The sequence below is a fragment of the Bombina bombina genome, chromosome 2 (assembly GCF_027579735.1).
Source record: "Bombina bombina isolate aBomBom1 chromosome 2, aBomBom1.pri, whole genome shotgun sequence".
Taxonomy (NCBI): domain Eukaryota; kingdom Metazoa; phylum Chordata; class Amphibia; order Anura; family Bombinatoridae; genus Bombina; species Bombina bombina.
The window spans coordinates 799,394,654-799,420,213 of NC_069500.1; the positions used below are offsets into that span (position 1 = coordinate 799,394,654).

Here is a 25,560-nt window from a genome sequence, read left to right on the forward strand (position 1 = left end):
CACCTCACATTGTTCTCTAGAGAAACTGTAGCCAGTTGAATGACTTTATGACATAGCTGGATAGGAATAACATAATACTTATAAATGTTACATGTTATCCAAAGCACAAATTACCCACATATTTAACAAATTGATTTACTGATAATTTGTGCAAAAAAAACAAACTTTTTTTTTTTATTTTTCTTAAATAATCCTGGTGAGAACAGTGCTTGACATTAAATAATTACTTATTGTTGTAAAACAGATAGATCCAAAAACTATGTATTTAGGGGGCTATCTAGCAAGGATTACTCTGTTGGCACATAAGATACATTTTTCTCTTACCTTGTGAATATAAAGAAATGTGAGAATTGCAGCAGATGCCTCCAAGCAGATCACTATCACAATTATGTACATAAACTACATAAAAAGGAGAAAAATAAAATAAAAAACTAGTTAGTGGTAACCAACATGTTTCCATAGATAATCAAAAATGACCCTAATTATAGTGTTATTCTGCAACTATAAAATAGGAGGAGCAATAAGTCACTGATAAGGAGGTTTGCAACTTCATCCATATCATCATTGGTATGGTCACAAAATATGTGGGTGCTGTGAGGGGACTTTAGGTTTTAAAATTGACAAAAAGGTCTTAGAGGAAACTTTTAGGGTTAATATGTTCTATATAGTTTGAGCAAACCAAACAGATGCCCTTATGTTACCAAGTGTTAAGCTCCTTCAAAAAGGATTAAAACCGCTAATGAAAGCTGCACACCTGCATTCCCCATTTTGTTCCAGAATACAATGTGGATTACAAAAGATGCATATATTCTTTTACTGTATACTCATCTGATGAAGTAAAAGGGCACAACTTTGTTAAAAATGAAACAAATATAAATAAATATGCTCTAACAAAATGCATCCTTTCTTTTTCTTTTTTTACAGCAGATTTTAACTTTAAACTCTGGGGTTAAGGTAAATAAACATTAAATAACTAATAATAATAATAAATTATTATTATTAAAAGTGACATGAAACCCAACGTTTTTCTTTCATGACTCAGATAAATACAATTTAAAAAAAAACTTCCCAATTTACTCCTATTTAATTTGCATCCTTCTCGTGTTATCCTTTGCTGAAATGTTTATCTTGGCAAGCTCAGGAGCAGCAAAGTACCTAGGTTCTAGCTGCTGTTTGGTGGCTGCATATATGTAACTATTGTCATTGGCTCACCCAACCCATGTTTAGTTAAAAAACAGTAGTGCATTGCTGCTCCTTCAACAAATGATACCAAGCGAATGACACAAATTAGATAATAGAAGTAAATTAGAAAGTTGTTTTAAAATTTATTCTATCTGAATCATGAAATAATTTTTTGGGGTTTCATGTCCCTTTAACATTTGTCTAATGTGCCAGAACATATTATTTCTGTATTGTTTGAATAAACTGTTCAACCCCTGCAAAAGAGGTTAGACAGCACACACACAAAAAAAAAAAAAGGAGCTACTGATCCTGGGATGAACACATGATTGATGGCTAGCCATATATGCCACAACTGATTGGCTCAAGGCCATGTTCAGCTTTGGGCTAGAATAGCACTGTTGCTCCAAAGGGTTAAATCCCCCCCCCCCCCCAAAAAAATAAACTTATGTGGATAATTATTGGAGTTCAGTTGTTTCTGCCACACCCATTGCCAACCGGTGTATAAAATCCAGCACATTGCGATGAAATCTCCATAGACAAACATGGACACTACAATGGTTCGTACAAAAGTGCTCAGTGACTTTAAAAACATGGCACTGTAGTAGGATGCTACTTTTGCCATAAATAAGATTGTGAAATTTCAGCCCTACAAGATCTGCCCTGTGCAACTTTAAAGTGAATGTAAACAAATCAATTCGTGCCTGATTTTTAAAATTATTATTAAAACAGGGGCACTTTTGTTGATGAAAGTTTACATTGCACCGTATTTTACAAATACTTACCTTTAACTTCTGCAAAGCTGGATCGGCATCCCACGCCTGCAGGTCCTTTGTAAATTTGTCACCAATGACAAAACCGGCTTCCTCCACTCACGGCTTCCCCCCCAGAGCGTCCATCTCGTGAGGCCCTGCCGTGATTGGAGGAAGCCGGTTTCGTTGTTGCTGTGTAATTACAGCATGAGAAGCAGGGGGGGTGGTAAATCAGCGATCCGGCTTTGTAAAAACAGAATTTATGTTTACCTGATAAATTACTTTCTCCAACGGTGTGTCCGGTCCACGGCGTCATCCTTACTTGTGGGATATTCTCCTCCCCAACAGGAAATGGCAAAGAGCCCAGCAAAGCTGGTCACATGATCCCTCCTAGGCTCCGCCTACCCCAGTCATTCGACCGACGTTAAGGAGGAATATTTGCATAGGAGAAACCATATGTTACCGTGGTGACTGTAGTTAAAGAAAATAAATTATCAGACCTGATTAAAAAAACCAGGGCGGGCCGTGGACCGGACACACCGTTGGAGAAAGTAATTTATCAGGTAAACATAAATTCTGTTTTCTCCAACATAGGTGTGTCCGGTCCACGGCGTCATCCTTACTTGTGGGAACCAATACCAAAGCTTTAGGACACGGATGAAGGGAGGGAGCAAATCAGGTCACCTAAATGGAAGGCACCACGGCTTGCAAAACCTTTCTCCCAAAAATAGCCTCAGAAGAAGCAAAAGTATCAAATTTGTAAAATTTAGAAAAAGTGTGCAGTGAAGACCAAGTCACTGCCTTACATATCTGATCAACAGAAGCCTCGTTCTTGAAGGCCCATGTGGAAGCCACAGCCCTAGTGGAGTGAGCTGTGATTCTTTCAGGAGGCTGCCGTCCGGCAGTCTCATAAGCCAATCGGATAATGCTTTTAATCCAGAAGGAGAGAGAGGTAGAAGTTGCTTTTTGACCTCTCCGTTTACCAGAATAAACAACAAACAAAGACAAAGTTTGTCTGAAATCCTTAGTAGCTGCTAAGTAAAATTTGAGAGCACGAACTACATCCAAGTTGTGCAACAAACGTTCCTTCTTTGAAACTGGATTAGGACACAAAGAAGGCACAACTATCTCCTGGTTAATGTTTTTGTTAGAAACAACCTTTGGAAGAAAACCAGGTTTAGTACGCAAAACCACCTTATCTGCATGGAACACCAGATAAGGAGAAGAACACTGCAGAGCAGATAATTCTGAAACTCTTCTAGCAGAAGAAATTGCAACCAAAAACAAAACTTTCCAAGATAATAACTTAATATCAACGGAATGTAAGGGTTCAAACGGAACCCCCTAAAGAACTGAAAGAACTAGGTTGAGACTCCAAGGAGGAGTCAAAATTTTGTAAACAGGCTTGATTCTAACCAGAGCCTGAACAAAGGCTAGAACATCTGGCACAGCTGCCAGCTTTTTGTGAAGTAACACAGACAAGGCAGAAATCTGTCCCATCAAGGAACTTGCAGATAATCCTTTTTCCAATCCTTCTCGAAGGAAGGATAGACTCTTAGGAATCTTAACCTTGTCCCAAGGGAATCCTGCAGATTCACACCAACAGATATACCAAATTATGTGGTAATTTTTCTGGTTACAGGCTTTCAGGCCTGAACAAGAGTATTAATAACAGAATCTGAGAACCCTCGCTTTGATAAGATCAAGCGTTCAATCTCCAAGCAGTCAGCTGGAGTGGGTCGAACGGACCTAGAACAAGAAGGTCTCGTCTCAAAGGTAGCTTCCATGGTGGAGCCGATGACATATTCACCAGATCTGCATACCAAGTCCTGCGTGGCCACGCAGGAGCTATCAAAATCACCGACGCCCTCTCCTGATTGATCCTGGCTACCAGCCTGGGGATGAGAGGAAACGGCGGGACCACATAAGCTAGTTTGAAGGTCCAAGGTGCTACTAGTGCATCCACTAGAGCCGCCTTGGGATCCCTGGATCTGTACCCGTAGTAAGGAACTCTGAAGTTCTGACGAGAGGCCATCAGATCCATGTCTGGAATGCCCCACGGTTGAGTGACTAGGGCAAAGATTTCCGGATGGAGTTCCCACTCCCCCGGATGCAATGTCTGACGACTCAGAAAATCCGCTTCCCAATTTTCCACTCCTGGGATGTGGATAGCAGACAGGTGGCAGGAGTGAGACTCCGCCCATAGAATGATTTTGGTCACTTCTTCCATCGCTAGGGAACTCCTTGTTCCCCCCTGATGGTTGATGTATGAACTTGGCCCTCGCTAGCTGAGACCAAGCTTTGAGAGCATTGAATATCGCTCTCAGTTCCAGAATATTTATCGGTAGAAGAGATTCTACCCGAGACCAAAGACCCTGAGCTTTCAGGGATCCCCAGACCGCGCCCCAGCCCATCAGACTGGCGTCGGTCGTGACAATGACCCACTCTGGTCTGCGGAAGGTCATCCCTTGTGACAGGTTGTCCAGGGACAGCCACCAACGGAATGAGTCTCTGGTCCTCTGATTTACTTGTATCTTCGGAGACAAGTCTGAATAGTCCCCATTCCACTGACTGAGCATGAACAGTTGTAATGGTCTTAGATGAATGCGCACAAAAGGAACTATGTCCATTGCCGCTACCATCAAACCTATCACTTCCATGCACTGCGCTATGGAAGGAAGAGGAACGGAATGAAGTATCCGACAAGAGTCTAGAAGTTTTGTTTTTCTGGCTTCTGTCAGAAAAATCCTCATTTCTAAGGAGTCTATTATAGTTCCCAAGAAGGGAACCCTCGTTGACGGAGATAGAGAACTCTTTTCCACGTTCACTTTCCATCCGTGAGATCTGAGAAAGGCCAGGACAATGTCCGTGTGAGCCTTTACTTGAGGAAGGGACGACGCTCGAATCAGAATGTCGTCCAAGTAAGGTACTACAGCAATGCCCCTTGGTCTTAGCACCGCCAGAAGGGACCCTAGTACCTATGAGAAAATCCTAGGAGCAGTGGCTAATCCGAAAGAAAACGCCACGAACTGGAAATGCTTGTCCAGGAATTCAAACCTTAGGAACCGATGATGTTCCTTGTGGATAGGAATATGTAGATACGCATCCTTGAAATCCACCTTGGTCATGAATTGACCTTCCTGGATGGAAGGAAGGAGTGTTCGAATGGTTTCCATCTTGAACGATGGAACCTTGAGAAACTTGTTCAAGATCTTGAGATCTAAGATTGGTCTGAACGTTCCCTCTTTTTTGGGAACTATGAACAGATTGGAGTAGAACCCCATCCCTTGTTCTCCTAATGGAACAGGATGAATCACTCCCATTTTTAGCAGGTCTTCTACCCAATGTAAGAATGCCTGTCTTCTTATGTGATCTGAAGACAACTGAGACCTGTGGAACCTCCCCCTTGGAGGAAGCCCCTTGAACTCCAGAGAATAACCTTGGGAGACTATTTCTAGCGCCCAAGGATCCAGAACATCTCTTGCCCAAGCCTGAGCGAAGAGAGAGAGTCTGCCCCCCACCAGATCCGGTCCCGGATCGGGGGCCCGCATTTCATGCTGTCTTGGTAGCAGTGGCAGGTTTCCTGGCCTGCTTTCCTTTGTTCCAGCCTTGCATAGGTCTCCAGGCTGGATTGGCTTGAGAAGTATTACCTTCCTGCTTAGAGGACGTAGCCCTTGGGGCTGATCCGTTTCTGCGAAAGGGACGAAACTTAGGTTTATTTTTGGTCTTGAAAAGACCTATCCTGAGGAAGGGCGTGGCCCTTGCCCCCAGTGATATCAGAGATAATCTCTTTCAAGTCAGGGCCAAAGAGTGTTTTCCCCTTGAAAGGAATGTCAAGCAATTTGTTCTTGGAAGACGCATCCGCTGCCCAAGATTTTAACCAAAGCGCTCTGCGCCACAATAGCAAACCCAGAATTTTTTCGCCGCTAACCTAGCCAATTGCAAGGTGGCGTCTAGGGTGAAAGAATTAGCCAATTTAAGAGCACGAATTCTGTCCATAATCTCCTCATAAGAAGAAGAATTACTAATAATCGCCTTTCCTAGCTCATCAAACTAGAAACACGCGGCTGCAGTGACAGGGACACTGCATGCAATTGGTTGTAGAAGGGAACCTTGCTGAACAAACATCTTTAGCAGACCTTCTAATTTTTTATCCATAGGATCTTGGAAAGCACAACTATCTTCTATGGGTATAGTGGCGCGCTTGTGTAGAGTAGAAACCGCCCCCTCGACCTTGGGGACTGTCTGCCATCAGTCCTTTCTGGGGTCGACTATAGGAAAACAATTTTATAAATATGGGGGGAGGTACTAAAGGTATACCGGGCCTGTCCCATTCTTTACTAACAATGTACGCCACCCGCTTGGATATAGGAAAAGCTTCGGGGGGCCCCGGGGCCTCTAAGAACTTTTCCATTTTACATAGTGGTTCTGGAATGACCAGATAATCACAATCATCCAAATTGGATAACACCTCCTTAAGCAGAGCGCGGAGATGTTCCAACTTAAATTTAAAAGTAATCACATCAGGTTCAGCTTATTGAGAAATGTTTCCTGAATCTGAAATTTCTCCCTCAGACAAAACCTCCCTGGCCCCCTCAGACTGGTGTAGGGGCCCTTCAGGAACCATATCATCAGCGTTCTCATGCTCTACAGAATTTTCTAAAACAGAGCAGTCGCGCTTTCACTGATAAGTGGGCATATTGGCTAAAATGTTTTTGATAGAATTATCCATTACAGCCGTTAAATGTTGCATAGTAAGGAGTATTGGCGCACTAGATGTACTAGGGGCCTCCTGTATGGGCAAGACTGGTGTAGACGAAGGAGGGGATGATGCAGTACCATGCTTACTCCCCTCACTTGAGGAATCATCTTGGGCATCATTTTTACTAAATTTTTTTATGACATAAAATACATATAGTTAAATGAGAAGGAACCTTGGTTTCCCCACAGTCAGAACACAATCTATCTGGTAGTTCAGACATTGTAAACAGGCATAAACTTGATAACAAAGCACAAAAAACGTTTTAAAATAAAACCGTTACTGTCACTTTAAATTTTAAACTAAACACACTTTATTACTGCAATTGCGAAAAAGTATGAAGGAATTGTTCAAAATTCACCAAAATTTCACCACAGTGTCTTAAAGCCTTAAAAGTATTGCACACCAAATTTGGAAGCTTTAACCCTTAAAATAACGGAACCGGAGCCGTTTTTATATTTAACCCCTTTACAGTCCCTGGAATCTGCTTTGCTGAGACCCAACCAAGCCCAAAGGGGAATACGATACCAAATGATGCCTTCAGAAAGACTTTTCTATGTATCAGAGCTCCACACACATGCAGCTGCATGCCATGCTGTCCTCAAAAACAAGTGCGCCATACCGGCGCGAAAATGAGGCTCTGACTATGATTAGGGAAAGCCCCTAAAGAATAAGGTGTCAAAAACAGTGCCTGCCGATATAATCATATCAAAATACCCAGAATAAATGATTCCTCAAGGCTAAATATGTGTTAATAATGAATCGATTTAGCCCAGAAAAAGTCTACAGTCTTAATAAGCCCTTGTGAAGCCCTTATTTACTATCTTAATAAACATGGCTTACCGGATCCCATAGGGAAAATGACAGCTTCCAGCATTACATCGTCTTGTTAGAATGTGTCATACCTCAAGCAGTAAGAGACTGCACACTGTTCCCCCAACTGAAGTTAATTGCTCTCAACAGTCCTGTGTGGAACAGCCATGGATTTTAGTTACGGTGCTAAAATCATTTTCCTCATACAAACAGAAATCTTCATCTCTTTTCTGTTTCTGAGTAAATAGTACATACCAGCACTATTTTAAAATAACAAACTCTTGATTGAATAATAAAAACTACAGTTAAACACTAAAAAACTCTAAGCCATCTCCGTGGAGATGTTGCCTGTACAACGGCAAAGAGAATGACTGGGGTAGGCGGAGCCTAGGAGGGATCATGTGACCAGCTTTGCTGGGCTCTTTGCCATTTCCTGTTGGGGAGGAGAATATCCCACAAGTAAGGATGACGCCGTGGACCGGACACACCTATGTTGGAGAAATACAGTGCAATGTAAACTTTCATCAATGAAAGTGCCCCTGTTTAATAGTATATTAAAAACTGGGCACTAATTGATGAAAGTTTACATTCACTTAAGTGCCATTAGTCTGTAGTGGAAGCATCTAAGAGAAACACCCCAGACCACACAAATTCACAGTGGGGTTTCTTAATGCTAAAACCTATAATCTGATGTCTCACTCTTTACAGAGTCCCAAACTACCTCTGGAAGCAACATCAGCACACAAGTTGTATGTTGGGAGCTTTATGAAATGGGTTTCCATGGCTAAGCAGCTGTACACAAGACTCAAAACATGTACAGAGTAAAGCACCACACTGCTTGGCCCTGGAGCAGTGGAAATGTTATCTCTGGAGTGATGAATCAAGCTTTACTAACTGGTAGCCCGATAGAAGAATCTTGGTGTAGCAGATGCCAGGAGAACTGTGCCTACCAGAATGCATAGTGCCTACTATAAAGTTTGGTAAAGGATAGGTAATTATCTGGGGTGTTTGTCAGGCCCCTTAGTTACAGTGAAGGGTCATCGTAATGCTACAGGATACAAAGATATTTTAGACAACTGGGTGCTTCCAACTCTCTTCCAGCATGACTGTGCCCCTGTGCATAAAGTAAGGTGCATGAAGACTTGGTCTGAAGAGCTGTTTGTGGAGGAACTTGAGTGGTCTGTACAGAACCCTGAGATCAACCCTGAATACCTTTTTGGGTGAACTGGAAAGTTGATTGTGTGACACACAGAAAATAGATTTAAAGAAGAAAAAAAAAAGAAAATCCCAAAACCCAACCTAAACTTCTAACTAACTAGGGCTGTCAAGATTGATTTTTAAAGGCTATGAAATTCTAAATGTGAGATTGTGAAAAAACACACACACACACCAGCCTTAAAAAGGGATATGAAACGCAAATATTTTTAACAAATCAATATGTATTAAAAGAAGTTAAAGGGACACTCAAGTCAAAATAAACTTTTATGATTCAGAAAGAGCAAGCAGTTTTAAGGCACTTTCCAATTTACTTCCATTATCAAATTTTACTCAGTCTTTTTATATTCACACTTTTTGTGGAACAAGATCCAACTGAGAATGTGCACAAGCTCACAGGGTATACGTATACTAGTCTGATTGGCTGATGGCTGTCACATGATACTGAGGGACACAAAATGGGGGGGGGAATAAATGGTCAGAAAAAAAAAAATCTGTTTATTTGAAATTTAGAGTAGGTGTTAAAACATTATCTTTTTATTATGCACTTGTTAATTATGTAATTCTACTGCATTGAGTGGTCCTTTAAATACCTTCTATTTGTTTTTTTACTTTCATCGCAAACAGTGAAAACCTGCCCACTTCCAAACCCACTGTGGGACTCATTAGCATTGTCCAAATAAGGTGAGCAACTTGGAATCTACATGCTACAGTTCTTCCTGGGAGCATGCACGATTCATTAGAATCAGTACCACGCATGTGCAATGTCCTACTGACGTAATCGGCAACACCACGGTCATGGTAATCATTGGCCGAAGGAGAAGCACAGGGATAAATAGCACAGCAGGTATATTGCTTGAGTGAAACTCCAATATTTAGTGTTTTGCACAGGCGTGGTAGAACTTTCTTCTTCCGTTATCAGAAAGCTCGGCTATGGTCTTGCGGGAGATGGAATCTCAGAGATTTGCAAATATGGATTCTCCATCCATTTGCGCAAGTGTAAAAGCGTAACCTAAAATGTTATAAAACAATAAGACAAAGGTAATTCACCTGCAATTTAATTTATTCAAAATGTGCATGCAATCGGCAGTGCGCATGGACCCCTTTAGTATGCAGAGTTACTGTGCTGCAATAGGCCAATATTTTATGAAGACACAACCATTTTATGGGGATGGCTAATATGAGGTCTTCACAGAAAATAAATAAAAATAGATTTTTATTATGATAAAAGCCGTTTTATATATCAAGTGCAAATAACAGAAATAAGATTTTTCTGATGAATTTGTTTATAAGGTCAATTTGCAACGTTTTACGTACATATGACAAAAAATTCTATTAAGTTGATAAGCAATTTGGAAACATTTAAAATTGCATGTTCTACCTGAATCAAAGTTAAGCTGCACCTTTGTTTGAGCATGTACAATAAACAAATGTTTAAACAAACCTTTTTTCAGTTTTGAATTATTTTTCAACAACTAAATCAGCAACATTTCTACCAAATTAAATGTACCCAATGCAAAATGTTATAAGATATTTAAAATCAGTGTTTAACACTAGAAACTGTTATAGGACCCCATTTATAAAGTCATCAACTGGCTGGTTATAAGCTCATGTCAAAGTACACACACACACACAAAAGACAATACTAAAGGTATCTTTCCCCCCCCCAAACAACCGTCACCTTTGTCGTCTCAAACAGATGCGCAGGTATCATTCAGGATCACTTAATTTTTCATGTAAATATGTCTGTGCTGCTGTTCAGGACACCTGTATTTCTTCCATGAGTGTGTTCATGACAAGAAAAACGCATAACTTTACATAGTGCTGCATTGCTTTCCCTATTGTAATTAGCTGGTAACAACTGCAAAACAATGCACTTATAGGACCAGTCAACACAGTAGATTTGAATAATCAACAAATGCAAGATAAGAAGACAATGCAATAGCACTTAGTTTGAACTTCAAATGAGTAGTAGATTTTTTTCTGACAATTTTAAAAGTTGTCTTTTTCCACTCCCCCTGTACCATGTGACAGCAATCAGCCAATTACAAATGCATACACGTACCATGTGACAGCCATTGGCCGTTCACAAATGCATACACACTTATTCTTGCACATGCTTAGCAGGAACTGGTGACTCAAAAAGTTTAAATATAAAAAGACTGTGCACATTTAGTTAATGGAAGTAAATTGGAAAGTTGTTTAAAATGGCATGCTCTATCTGAATAATGAAAGTTTAATTTTGATTGAGTGTCCCTTTAAAGTGACATAAAACCTATTTTTGTTTCTTTCATGATTCAGAGAATGCAATTTTAAACATCTTTCTAATTTAATACTATTATCAAATTTCACTGTACTCTTGGTATCTTTTGTTGAAAAGCTGGAACATAAGCCCAAGAGTTTTGCAAGAATGTTAGCCATTTGCTACTACTTCCTGCCATATAGTGCTCCAGACACCTACCTAGGGAACAAAGCAAATTTGATAACATAAGTAAATTGAATAAGTATTTAAAATCATATGCTCTGTCTGAATCATAAAGGATTGTTTTCGGGTCATATTTCTCTACTACTACCATAATAGCCATGTCTAGTCTTGTTGTCTTCAGACTCTCTCCAAATAAAACAAACCATAGGTGGATTTTGGTTATCGAAAAACAATTGCAGCAGCAAACAGTATGTCAATTTCTTTAAAAATGTTTAGACTTGGCTAATGCACTCTATTTTTCTATAAGACAACAGACATGTCTTGTAATTACAAGGCGTTTGAATTTCATACTCACAGTTCCTTGCTGGCAGCGAGAACCATTCTTAGAGACACACAACCCAATTAGCCCGTTAATAACAAGGAAGACTCCTCCTGTCAAAGCCAAACAGCAAGGTAGGAGAAGGTCCACATGATGGAAGAAAGGCTTATAGGTCCTGAAAGTGGATACTGAAACATAAGCGGCATATGCAACAGTGGCAGCTGCACCCTAGGTGAAAAATAAAATAGTAAGTGACAGTTCTGTATACAAAATATAGTGAAGTCATGAGTTCATACATATTTACCCGTATCATGCACATTTACTGTTATTATCCTATTACCAAATGTACTATGTTCTCTTGATAACCTTTATTGAAAAGCATATTAAGGTAGGCTCAGGAGCAGCAATGCACTACTGGGAGTTAGTTAACTTGCTTCACACACACTCTCTCTATTTATTAACATAGTAGATGTGGTTGAAAACAGAATTTATGTTTACCTGATAAATTACTTTCTCCAACGGTGTGTCCGGTCCACGGCGTCATCCTTACTTGTGGGATATTCTCTTCCCCAACAGGAAATGACAAAGAGCCCAGCAAAGCTGGTCACATGATCCCTCCTAGGCTCCGCCTTCCCCAGTCATTCGACCGACGTAAAGGAGGAATATTTGCATAGGAGAAACCATATGATACCGTGGTGACTGTAGTTAAAGAAAATAAATTATCAGACCTGATTAAAAAACCAGGGCGGGACGTGGACCGGACACACCGTTGGAGAAAGTAATTTATCAGGTAAACATAAATTCTGTTTTCTCCAACATAGGTGTGTCCGGTCCACGGCGTCATCCTTACTTGTGGGAACCAATACCAAAGCTTTAGGACACGGATGAAGGGAGGGAGCAAATCAGGTCACCTAGATGGAAGGCACCACGGCTTGCAAAACCTTTCTCCCAAAAATAGCCTCAGAAGAAGCAAAAGTATCAAACTTGTAAAATTTAGTAAAAGTGTGCAGTGAAGACCAAGTCGCTGCCTTACATATCTGATCAACAGAAGCCTCGTTCTTGAAGGCCCATGTGGAAGCCACAGCCCTAGTGGAATGAGCTGTGATTCTTTCAGGAGGCTGCCGTCCGGCAGTCTCATAAGCCAATCTGATGATGCTTTTAATCCAAAAAGAGAGAGAGGTAGAAGTTGCTTTTTGACCTCTCCTTTTACCAGAATAAACAACAAACAAGGAAGATGTTTGTCTAAAATCCTTTGTAGCATCTAAATAGAATTTTAGAGCACGAACAACATCCAAATTGTGCAACAAACGTTCCTTCTTTGAAACTGGATTCGGACACAAAGAAGGCACGACTATCTCCTGGTTAATGTTTTTGTTAGAAACAACTTTCGGAAGAAAACCAGGTTTAGTACGTAAAACCACCTTATCTGCATGGAACACCAGATAAGGAGGAGAACACTGCAGAGCAGATAATTCTGAAACTCTTCTAGCAGAAGAAATTGCAACCAAAAACAAAACTTTCCAAGATAATAACTTGATATCAACGGAATGTAAGGGTTCAAACGGAACCCCCTGAAGAACTGAAAGAACTAAATTGAGACTCCAAGGAGGAGTCAAAGGTTTGTAAACAGGCTTGATTCTAACCAGAGCCTGAACAAAGGCTTGAACATCTGGCACAGCTGCCAGCTTTTTGTGAAGTAACACAGACAAGGCAGAAATCTGTCCCTTCAAGGAACTTGCAGATAATCCTTTCTCCAAACCTTCTTGAAGAAAGGATAGAATCTTAGGAATTTTTACCTTGTCCCAAGGGAATCCTTTAGATTCACACCAACAGATATATTTTTTCCATATTTTGTGGTAAATTTTTCTAGTTACAGGCTTTCTGGCCTGAACAAGAGTATCAATGACAGAATCTGAGAACCCTCGCTTTGATAAGATCAAGCGTTCAATCTCCAAGCAGTCAGTTGGAGTGAGACCAGATTTGGATGTTCGAACGGACCTTGAACAAGAAGGTCTCGTCTCAAAGGTAGCTTCCATGGTGGAGCCGATGACATATTCACCAGGTCTGCATACCAAGTCCTGCGTGGCCACGCAGGAGCTATCAAGATCACCGATGCCCTCTCCTGATTGATCCTGGCTACCAGCCTGGGGATGAGAGGAAACGGCGGGAATACATAAGCTAGTTTGAAGGTCCAAGGTGCTACTAGTGCATCTACTAGAGTCGCCTTGGGATCCCTGGATCTGGACCCGTAGCAAGGAACCTTGAAGTTCTGACGAGAGGCCATCAGATCCATGTCTGGAATGCCCCACAATTGAGTAATTTGGGCAAAGATTTCCGGATGGAGTTCCCACTCCCCCGGATGAAATGTCTGACGACTCAGAAAATCCGCTTCCCAATTTTCCACTCCTGGGATGTGGATTGCAGACAAGTGGCAGGAGTGAGTCTCCGCCCATTGAATGATTTTGGTCACTTCTTCCATCGCCAGGGAACTCCTTGTTCCCCCCTGATGGTTGATGTACGCAACAGTCGTCATGTTGTCTGATTGAAACCGTATGAACTTGGCCTTTGCTAGCTGAGGCCAAGCCTTGAGAGCATTGAATATCGCTCTCAGTTCCAGAATGTTTATCGGGAGAAGAGATTCTTCCCGAGACCAAAGACCCTGAGCTTTCAGGGGTCCCCAGACCGCGCCCCAGCCCACCAGACTGGCGTCGGTCGTGACAATGATGAGCATGCACAGTTGTAATGGTCTTAGATGAATTCGCGCAAAAGGAACTATGTCCATTGCCGCTACCATCAAACCTATTACTTCCATGCACTGCGCTATGGAAGGAAGAGGAACAGAATGAAGTATTTGACAAGAGTTTAGAAGTTTTGATTTTCTGGCCTCTGTCAGAAAAATCCTCATTTCTAAGGAGTCTATTATTGTTCCCAAGAAGGGAACCCTTGTTGACGGAGATAGAGAACTTTTTTCTACGTTCACTTTCCACCCGTGAGATCTGAGAAAGGCCAGGACAATGTCCGTGTGAGCCTTTGCTTGAGGAAGGGACGACGCTTGAATCAGAATGTCGTCCAAGTAAGGTACTACTGCAATGCCCCTTGGTCTTAGCACCGCTAGAAGGGACCCTAGTACCTTTGTGAAAATCCTTGGAGCAGTGGCTAATCCGAACGGAAGTGCCACAAACTGGTAATGCTTGTCCAGGAATGCGAACCTTAGGAACCGATGATGTTCCTTGTGGATAGGAATATGTAGATACGCATCCTTTAAATCCACCGTGGTCATGAATTGACCTTCCTGGATGGAAGGAAGAATTGTTCGAATGGTTTCCATTTTGAACGATGGAACCTTGAGAAACTTGTTTAGGATCTTGAGATCTAAGATTGGTCTGAATGTTCCCTCTTTTTTGGGAACTACGAACAGATTGGAGTAGAACCCCATCCCTTGTTCTCCTAATGGAACAGGATGAATCACTCCCATTTTTAACAGGTCTTCTACACAATGTAAGAATGCCTGTCTTTTTATGTGGTCTGAAGACAATTGAGACCTGTGGAACCTCCCCCTTGGGGGAAGCCCCTTGAAATCCAGAAGATAACCTTGGGAGACTATTTCTAGTGCCCAAGGATCCAGAACATCTCTTGCCCAAGCCTGAGCGAAGAGAGAGAGTCTGCCCCCCACCAGATCCGGTCCCGGATCGGGGGCCAACATCTCATGCTGTCTTGGTAGCAGTGGCAGATTTCTTGGCCTGCTTTCCTTTGTTCCAGCCTTGCATTGGTCTCCAGGCTGGCTTGGCTTGAGAAGTATTACCCTCTTGCTTAGAGGACGTAGCACTTGGGGCTGGTCCGTTTCTGCGAAAGGGATGAAAATTAGGTTTATTTTTGGCCTTGAAAGACCTATCCTGAGGAAGGGCGTGGCCCTTGCCCCCAGTGATATCAGAGATAATCTCTTTCAAGTCAGGGCCAAACAGCGTTTTCCCCTTGAAAGGAATGTTAAGCAATTTGTTCTTGGAAGACGCATCCGCTGACCAAGATTTTAACCAAAACGCTCTGCGTGCCACAATAGCAAAACCAGAATTTTTCGCCGCTAACCTAGCCAATTGCAAAGTGGCGTCTAGGGTGAAAGAATTAGCCAATTTGAGAGCATGAATTCTGTCCATAATCTCCTCATAAGAAGAAGAATTATTATTGAGCGCCTTTTCTAGCTCATCGAACCAGAAACACGCTGCTGTAGTGACAGGAACAATGCATGAAATTGGTTGTAGAAGGTAACCTTGCTGAACAAACATCTTTTTGAGCAAACCTTCTAATTTTTTATCCATAGGATCTTTGAAAGCACAACTATCTTCTATGGGTATAGTGGTGCGTTTGTTTAGAGTAGAAACCGCCCCCTCGACCTTGGGGACTGTCTGCCATAAGTCCTTTCTGGGGTCGACCATAGGAAACAATTTTTTAAATATGGGGGGAGGGACGAAAGGTATACCGGGCCTTTCCCATTCTTTATTTACAATGTCCGCCACCCGCTTGGGTATAGGAAAAGCTTCGGGGGGCCCCGAGACCTCTAGGAACTTGTCCATTTTACATAATTTCTCTGGAATGACCAAATTCTCACAATCATCCAGAGTGGATAACACCTCCTTAAGCAGAGCGCGGAGATGTTCCAATTTAAATTTAAATGTAATCACATCAGGTTCAGCTTGTTGAGAAATTTTCCCTGAATCTGAAATTTCTCCCTCAGACAAAACCTCCCTGGCCCCCTCAGACTGGTGTAGGGGCCCTTCAGAACCAATATCATCAGCGTCCTCATGCTCTTCAGTATTTTCTAAAACAGAGCAGTCGCGCTTTCGCTGATAAGTGGGCATTTTGGCTAAAATGTTTTTGATAGAATTATCCATTACAGCCGTTAATTGTTGCATAGTAAGGAGTATTGGCGCGCTAGATGTACTAGGGGCCTCCTGTGTGGGCAAGACTGGAGTAGACGAAGGAGGGGATGATGCAGTACCATGCTTACTCCCCTCACTTGAGGAATCATCTTGGGCATCATTTTCTCTAAATTTTGTGTCACATAAATCACATCTATTTAAATGAGAAGGAACCTTGGCTTCCCCACATTCAGAACACAGTCTATCTGGTAGTTCAGACATGTTAAACAGGCAAAAACTTGATAACAAAGTACAAAAAACGTTTTAAAATAAACCGTTACTGTCACTTTAAATTTTAAACTGAACACACTTTATTACTGCAATTGCGAAAAAGTATGAAGGAATTGTTCAAAATACACCAAAATTTCAGCCTTAAAAGTATTGCACACCAAATTTGGAAGCTTTAACCCTTAAAATAACGGAACCGGAGCCGTTTTTATATTTAACCCCTTTACAGTCCCTGGTATCTGCTTTGCTGAGACCCAACCAAGCCCAAAGGGGAATACGATACCAAATGACGCCTTCAGAAAGTCTTTTCTATGTATCAGAGCTCCTCACACATGCATCTGCATGTCATGCTTCTCAAAAACAAGTGCGCAATAGAGGCGCGAAAATGAGGCTCTGCCTATGATTAGGGAAAGCCCCTAGAGAATAAGGTGTCCAATACAGTGCCTGCCGGTTATTTTACATAATTCCCAAGATAAAATTAATTCCTCAAGGCTATGGAGTATAAAATATATTTATATATAAATCGATTTAGCCCAGAAAATGTCTACAGTCTTAAAAAGCCCTTGTGAAGCCCTTTTTTTTTTCTTTCTGTAATAAAAATGGCTTACCGGATCCCATAGGGAAAATGACAGCTTCCAGCATTACATCGTCTTGTTAGAATGTGTCATACCTCAAGCAGCAAAAGTCTGCTCACTGTTCCCCCAACTGAAGTTAATTCCTCTCAACAGTCCTGTGTGGAAACAGCCATCGATTTTAGTAACGGTTGCTAAAATCATTTTCCTCTTACAAACAGAAATCTTCATCTCTTTTCTGTTTCAGAGTAAATAGTACATACCAGCACTATTTTAAAATAACAAACTCTTGATTGAATAATAAAAACTACAGTTAAACACTAAAAAACTCTAAGCCATCTCCGTGGAGATGTTGCCTGTACAACGGCAAAGAGAATGACTGGGGAAGGCGGAGCCTAGGAGGGATCATGTGACCAGCTTTGCTGGGCTCTTTGCCATTTCCTGTTGGGGAAGAGAATATCCCACAAGTAAGGATGACGCCGTGGACCGGACACACCTATGTTGGAGAAAGAAGACACAAGTCCATCAAGTTCAAACTATACAGATCCTACTTGATTTACAAAAAAGAAGCTTCAGTTGAGCTTAAAAGGGATAGTCCAAAATAAACTTTTATGATTCAGATAGGGCATGTAATTTTAAACAATTTTCCAATTTACTTTTATCACCAATTTTGCTTTGTTCTCTTGGTATTCTTAGTTGAAAGCTAAACCTAGGAGGTTCATATGCTGATTTCTAAGCCCTTAAAGGCCGCCTCTTCTCTCAGGGCATTTTGACAGTTTTTCACCACTAGAGAGTGTTAGTTCATGTGTGTCAAAGATAAACACCGTGCTCACGCACGTGGAGTTTCAGGGAGCCAGCACCGATTGGATAAAATGCATGTCTGTCAAAAAACTGAAATAAAGGGGCAGTTTGCAGAGGCTTAGATACAATATAATCACAGAGGTAAAAAGTGTATTAATATAATGTGTTAGTTATGCAAAACTAGGGAATGTGTAATAAAAAAGGATTATCTATTTTTTTTTTATTTTTTTTAAAACAAACAATGAAAATTCTGGTGTAGACTGTCCCTTTAAATTAATTCTATTAAAAAGGCGACCCATTTAACAAAAGCAATCATATCCCTAAATACTGTTTCTAGCCAGAAATGTATGAATTTATTTAAAGTATATAAAGTAATTTTTGTAAATCCCCTTGCAAAGCAATGTCATTGTGCACTGACCTAAGGACCTTACACAACTTTGAATCATCTGCAAAAATAGAGAGGTTGCGGTTTAATCATTCATCCAAGTCATTAATAAAAATATTAAAGGGGGGGGGGCGTGTATGGGCAGCGGCCATACTAGGATGCAAAATTAGGAGTTCCACAACTAAATAATTAGCCGATTATTTAATTACAGTGGTGCCATCACAACCCTCTCTCTCTCTCTCTCTCTCAAGTATACGCTTCAGCAGACACTGCTACATCACTTGGTATAATTATTTTGTAGCTATTCCGTGTGGAGTCCCATTCTGGACTGTTAAAGATTTTGGCGGCGGTCATTGTTTTGTCTTTTACCCCCGCAGGTTATCCGGGTAATGCAGTAAGCTTAACACTGCAGTTACTAGAGTTTACAAATAATCTGCTATTTGTGTGCTATTTCTAACTCGAGCATAGCTTAACCAGACTTACAGCCTATAATTTCCCTTTCTGACCTCATTATGGCCATGCAAGCATGCTATGTGACTATTATGGACTAACTAAAGATACTCAAATAGAAAATGAGCGAGCACTTTGTTGACCTCCTCCAGTCGTTGCGACTAAGACAACTGAAGAAGCCAGCCTGAGGGGGTATGAGCTGAGAGTGAATTTACAGGAGGGATGCCCCTTATTCAGGTAGCCAGGCACGCACTGACAGGGCCGCCACTAGAAATGTTGGGGCCCCTGACTTAACCATTGATCAGGCCCCCCCCCCCTCCTTTGACATATGCAATTTTTGACCAAGTGACTAAAATGTATATGCATTTTATTCTTATGTGTCTATTTAAACTTGGAAATGTTGTAAAGGTAGTAATATACACTGAAACACACACACTCACACATAAGGACTCACATATAGACACTCTAGCAGACATGCAAAGAAACACACTCAGACACAGACACCCAAACAGACACTCAACGCTTGTTTACATTGACCTGACAAGTAATGAGGTAAACTACAGTTTTGGTATTAAAAAAAAAAAAAAAAAAAAAGGAGATTTAGAAAACAAAATATGGAGTTCTGATTATCTCAGAACTCCATATGCCAACTAAATGATGACAACCGCATGCAGTGGCTGAAAGGAAAGGCCCTGAACTGCCTAAACAATCATTTAAAGGTTAAATTGTGGATTGGTGACTTCTGGAAAGGTCTTGTTAGTCTCAAAGTCTGTAGAAAGATGTGAATAATCAGTAGTAAGGTCAAAATGTCCTAAAAAGGACCAGCCAATGGACACACACACACACACAAACTTGCACATACACCCAAGGAAACACCGACAGAGACAGCCTCAGAAAACACACAAAGTCATACACACACACACACACACACAGAGACACCCACAGAAAACACAAAAGACATACACACACACACACAGAGAGACATCCACAGAAAACAGACAGACAGACATATACACACACACACACACACCCTCACAGAGACATCCACAGACACACACCCACCCTCACAGAGGCATCCAGAGAAAATACACGAAGACAAACATACACACCCACGCTCACAGAGAGACCCACAGAAAGAAAATACATACACACTCAGAGACACAAACCAAAGCACAAAGACATCAACACAGACACCCACAGAAACACTCACCGGGGGAAACATTTATGCACCTTGCATCCCTTAAATCAATAGTGTATGACATGCATGATAAAAAAATTGCAGAAATAAAGAGATCACTTTTTAAAGAATCATATTTGTAAATGTGCAAACAAAAATAATTCTGTGGATTCAAAATTGTACATTAATGATCTGGGTAGATGGCTAGATGAAGAAAAGTACTTTTAAAAAGGTTGACATATGTTTGTTTGATTTTTCCCCATTTTTCCCCAACCAAGAGCACCACTTCAAATATAGTGTACAAATGTTCCCATCTGTCAGCTGTACTTATGGATTTTGAAAATGGTGTACTCAATATGGTCTTGGTGGAACCATAAGCTGTGGTACTCATACCATTAGATCTGGTTAAATGCAGGATCTAGGCTTGTTGGTATGTATTTCAAAATTAAGTCAGCTGTACTGTAAACTGAACAGTTTTAAGTTAACCTGTCTCATTTCAAACACTGAGCAATCTTAGTCTGAGAGTATAACATGTTGTTATGCAGATGTAAAAATCTAAGATAAAATGCCTCCTTGCATCTGGAAAGTCCTTGCATAAAGGGGCAGTAAAATGGAAAGTAATATAGATAGATATAAAATGCATATCTGCCAAAAGGGCACCTATCATTTTTGTATTGAGGAGGAAACATTTCTGCATGGTTTTAAATATAGAATTCCTACAGGATTGTCAAATAACCATAAATACACTGCTGCTAAAAAAAATTGTTTTTATGGACCCCTGGCCCCACCATACAACTACTACCACACTGTAGTTACAATCCAAAATTGCACAAAGAAATAAAAAAAACCATTTGCTATGTAAGTCCTACCTCTGCAAATGAAAGTGATCTGCCGTCTGACTCATGCGCACACTGTACAAACAAAGTTCCAAGTCTGTCTCACACTGTGCATAGTGGTTTAGTGCACACTCAGAAATCCTCTCAAATGCTAATACTTTACTCCTTGTAATAACATTTCCCATGCTCAATTAGCACTCTGCTGTAGAACACACTGGTGGCTGCCAAAAATTTTTTAGTTCTTGCCTCATGGGGCCCCCCTGGCCCATTGGGCCCCTGACAAGATTCACCCGTCACCCCGATGGCGGCCCTGCACACTGACCCACTGCCAGGATTCACAGCGAACTCGCACAATGGCACTGGGAACTCACTAAGCCTTAATTGGACTGATTATTCTACTCCAGGTACTCAAGAGTGCAAAAAGGACGTTCAGCTGCACTCACCACCCGTTATGGAGCTACTACTTACACCACAACCGCAGTTCACTGGGAGGTATGTATGTATTGTATTGGGTACTTGTAAAGCGCGGCTAATCACCCGTAAGGGTCTTAAGGCGCTGCTCATTTTATCGACCTCGGAAGGATGAAAGGCTGAGTGGACCTCGCCGGGGGTCGAACCTGCAACCCTTGAGATGCTACAGAGCTCAGCCACAGTGCCTTAGCATGAGGTACAATGGCTTTGTGGGGGAAGATCTGCACAGAAGCAGGTCATGAATTCACATACGCCAGGTGAAAAGGAATACCTCAGAGATCCCAACCCTAAATTCCAGAGAGTAACAAATTCTGAATCAAACGTTCCGCCATGCTCCTTCAACACTCAGATAGGAGTTTGATAATACTTTTTTTTTTTCGTCTGATAGCCAAAGACTACGATTGTTTTGTCCCGGGACTTGTTTCCGTTTTTGATGACTCCCTTGATGCTTGTCTGTTTATTTTAAAATAGGTTTGTTTTGGAAATTTTCATGCTGCTCTGCAGTTCGTAATGAGTCTATCTATTCAAATTAACACGGTTTCATTTTAAGACATGGATGTAAGAAAGTTCTGAATCCTCTCATATATTGCACAACTTTTCTGCCTCATAAGATTTTATTAGATCTGCATTGGAAGTGATACTTCTATTTCAGTTGTTTGAATGTACTAATCTATACTACATCATTAGTCTGTTGTGTGTGGCCAGGAAAGCACATTACAACTTTGCTATTACCTACAGCTCACATTTAAAATTTAGCAGAATTCCACTAGTTCTTTCTATACAACATATATTTAATTCCGAGCCTTACACTGTCAGTCTGGTGGGTCTTGCTAATGTAAATCTCTATCCTGGGAGGTTAATGGTTTGCAATACTAGTTTTACGCTATGTAGCATGCTTAATAGATATTTGCCTCTATACAGTATAAACTTTGTTACAGAAGCTTCATCATAATATTTAATGTGGCTGTTTAACTTCTTACACTGCTCATTTACGAGAATAAGCTATGCTCAAACACATATTGTTGTCAAAGTTTTTACACTATCAACTTATCACCTTAATTTTTATAGCCTTTATAGTTACCATTTGCGGTGCTAACCCCCTTAGTTTTCATTATTATACTACATTATTTTATGTAATGAAACTATTAACTTATCAGAAATTGGACTACTTTTATTTAAATGGCTCAAGAGTGGCCTTCCTTGTAACTACCATTTGACATAATCCTATTCATCCAGGTGGTCCATGAGTGACCAGTGCTCTAGTTGCCTCAATACTGAAATTCTATAAAAAAAAAAATTGAGGTTTCTGAAGTATATATCCTGTTTTCAAATGACTTAAAGGGACAGTCTAGGCCAAAATAAACTTTCATGATTCAGATAGAGCATGTAATTTTAAACAATTTTCCAATTTACTTTTATCACCAATTTTGCTTTGTTTTCTTGGTATTCTTAGTTGACAGCTTAACCTAGGAGGTTCATATGCTAATTTCTTAGACCTTGAAGCCCACCTCTTTCAGGTTGCATTTTAACAGTTTTTCACCACTAGAGGGTGTTAGTTCACGTATTTCATATAGATAACACTGTGCTCGTGCACGAGAAGTTATCTGGGAGCAGGCACTGATTGGCTAGACTGCAAGTCTGTCAAAAGAACTGAAAAAATGCAGAGGCTTAGATACAAGATAATCAGAGGTTAAAAGTATATTATAAATGTGTTAGTTATGCAAAACGGGTAATAAAGGGATTATCTATCTTTTAAAACAATAAAAATTCTGGTGTAGACTGTCCCTTTAAATGGACTTGCCACTCACATTTTTTCTTTTATGATTTAGAAAGAGAATGTAATTTTAAACATCTTTCTAATTTACTTATATTATCTCATTTGTTTTATTCTCTTGATACTCTGATGAAAAGCAAATCTAGATATGCTCACTAGCTGCTGATTGGTTGCTGCACATAGAAGCATCGTGTGATTGGCTAACCATGTGCATTGCTTTTTCTTCAACTAAGGATATTTAAAAAATGAAGCAAAATAAATAATGGAAGTAAATTGTAATGTTGTTTAAATTTCTATTCTCTATCTGAATCATGAAAGAAAGATTTTGGGTTTAGTGGCCCTTTAATATGTAATGCTTATATTGCTCAGTTGTCTTGAAATTTGTCATTATGACTGTTATTCATGTGACATGACACTATTTTCTGTATATTTCTAAAAACCTCAATAAAAGAAAATATAAAACTTAAATATAAAAAGGCCCAATACCGATACCTGGGAGCTCCACAGATTATCTTTTGTCCAATCTGAGTATGATACATTTACTACAATTCGTTGCTCCCTGTCTTATCCATGAGATAACATTTTTAGCTATTCCCAGTTAATTAATTTTGAACACTCATGTGGCACTGTATCAAAAGCTTTTGCAAAATCCAAGCATCACATATACTGATTCCCCTTTATATTTTTACTTAAAAAGGGACAGTCCAGTCAAAATTAAACTTTCATGATTCAGATAGGGCATGCAATTTTAAAACAACTTTCCAATTTACTTGTATCGTTGGCTTTGCTCTCTTGGTACTCTTTGGTGAATGCTAAACCTAGAAAGGCACATATGCTAATTTCTAAGCCGTTGAAGGACACCTCTTATCACAGTGAATAATGACAGATTTTCACAGCTAGACAGCGCTAGATCATGTGTGCCATATAGATAGCATTGTGCTCACTCCCGTGGAGTTATTTATGAGTCAGCACTGACTGGTTAAAATGCAAGTCTGTCAAAAGATACTGAAATAAGGGGGCAGTTTGCAGAGGCTTAGATACAAGGTAATCACTGAGGTAAAAAGTGTATTAATGTAACCGTGTTGGTTATGCAAAACTGAGGAATGGGTAATAAAGGATTATCTATCTTTTTAAACAATAAAAATTCTGGAGACTGTCCCTTTAATTCCAAATGAAATGTAATTAGATTAGTTTGACAATTTCTCATAAAATCATGCTGATTTTGGAGACTAACTGGGCTCTAACTTCCTGGATCAGCCTTGCTTCCCCTTTAAGAACTAACACCACATCAGCTTTACCTCAGTCCTGGGGTACTGAGCACTGTTATAGCTAAACATCTACAAGACTCATTATCCTCAGGCAAACTTTTTCACCTTAATATTATTGTTTTTTCCTGATCTCATCTAGAGATAGCCCAGTTTTTGGTACAGGCTTTTTATGCTAGGTTGTTTCAATGCATCTCCCATGGGTTCCTCTCTTGTATATACCTGGTTTAATACCTCAGCCTTCTCCCCGTCATTGATAATGATCCTACCCTTTCCACATTTTAAAATGTACCTATATTTTCCTCCTTATATGTTTTTGCCATTTATATAATTAAGGGTTTCATTTTGGCTAATTTGATTGCTTTTTTGCATGCTTTGTTACATTCCTTATATATTTGCGCTAGTGTATGTGTGCCATATAGATAATGTGCTCACTTCTGTACAGTTATGTATGAGTCAGCACTGATTGGCTAAAACGTAAGTCTGTCAAAACAAAAGGTCTCCTAAAACCATGTTTTGTTTCACAAATGGGTAATTTTAACATTCATATCCATTTAATACAGCGCTTTAAAAATACATAAGTCAGGGTGCCAGCGGCGACTATAAAATGGGCCCTGGCGCCTGGGAAAGTGCCTTGGCACGGCTTCTCAGAAAGACAGTGGTGCAGAACTCACCTTCACACTTCTGGCACAAACACAAAGCCACTTCCTCCCCACTTTTGAAGCTTGCAGAGTACAATCATCGTGTAGAGAGAAACTCAAACTTGTAGCTACACAACAAAAAAATCCAGCAAGGTATTGCTATAAAGTTTTAAAAAAAAAACAAAAAAAAAAAATCACACCACACAGCCTTTTTTTGGTACCTGTGGTTTTTTTTTGGTATGCACAATACATTTATTTTAGGCATGCTGCCTTGGCAAAAGTTTGGGGTTCATGTGGGAGAGGGCTACCCTATGCACCATATACTAGGCAGCGGGTCAAAGAGAAGGGACTGCTCTAAGACTCCTGAGATCACAGTAGCTGTGATTTACAGCATTTTAGTGCCTGCTCTGAAAGATATGAAACCCAAAATGTTTCTTTAAAAAAAACTAAACAAAAACACATGTTGAAACTTTATAAAAAACATGCACAAATCCAGTGAATTATACACTATACATGCATGCTAACACAAACTTTCAAATGCTCAAATTTTCAAAGATTGGAGCAAGAGTGGAACACCCAGAATAT

At 40.3% G+C, this 25,560-nt stretch overlaps 1 protein-coding gene across 1 annotated transcript in view; it reads right to left on the reverse strand.

Annotated features, from left to right (window-relative positions):
* Window positions 1-25,560, reverse strand: part of LOC128649622 (tetraspanin-3) — a 154,522-nt gene that overhangs the window by 103,158 nt on the left and 25,804 nt on the right. Inside the window, exons 2-3 of the mRNA XM_053702986.1 lie at window positions 11,499-11,690; window positions 325-399 (exon numbers count right to left, since the gene is read on the reverse strand). Of these exons, the coding sequence (XP_053558961.1) occupies window positions 325-399; window positions 11,499-11,690 (267 nt within the window). The remainder of the gene's footprint in view (window positions 1-324; window positions 400-11,498; window positions 11,691-25,560) is intronic.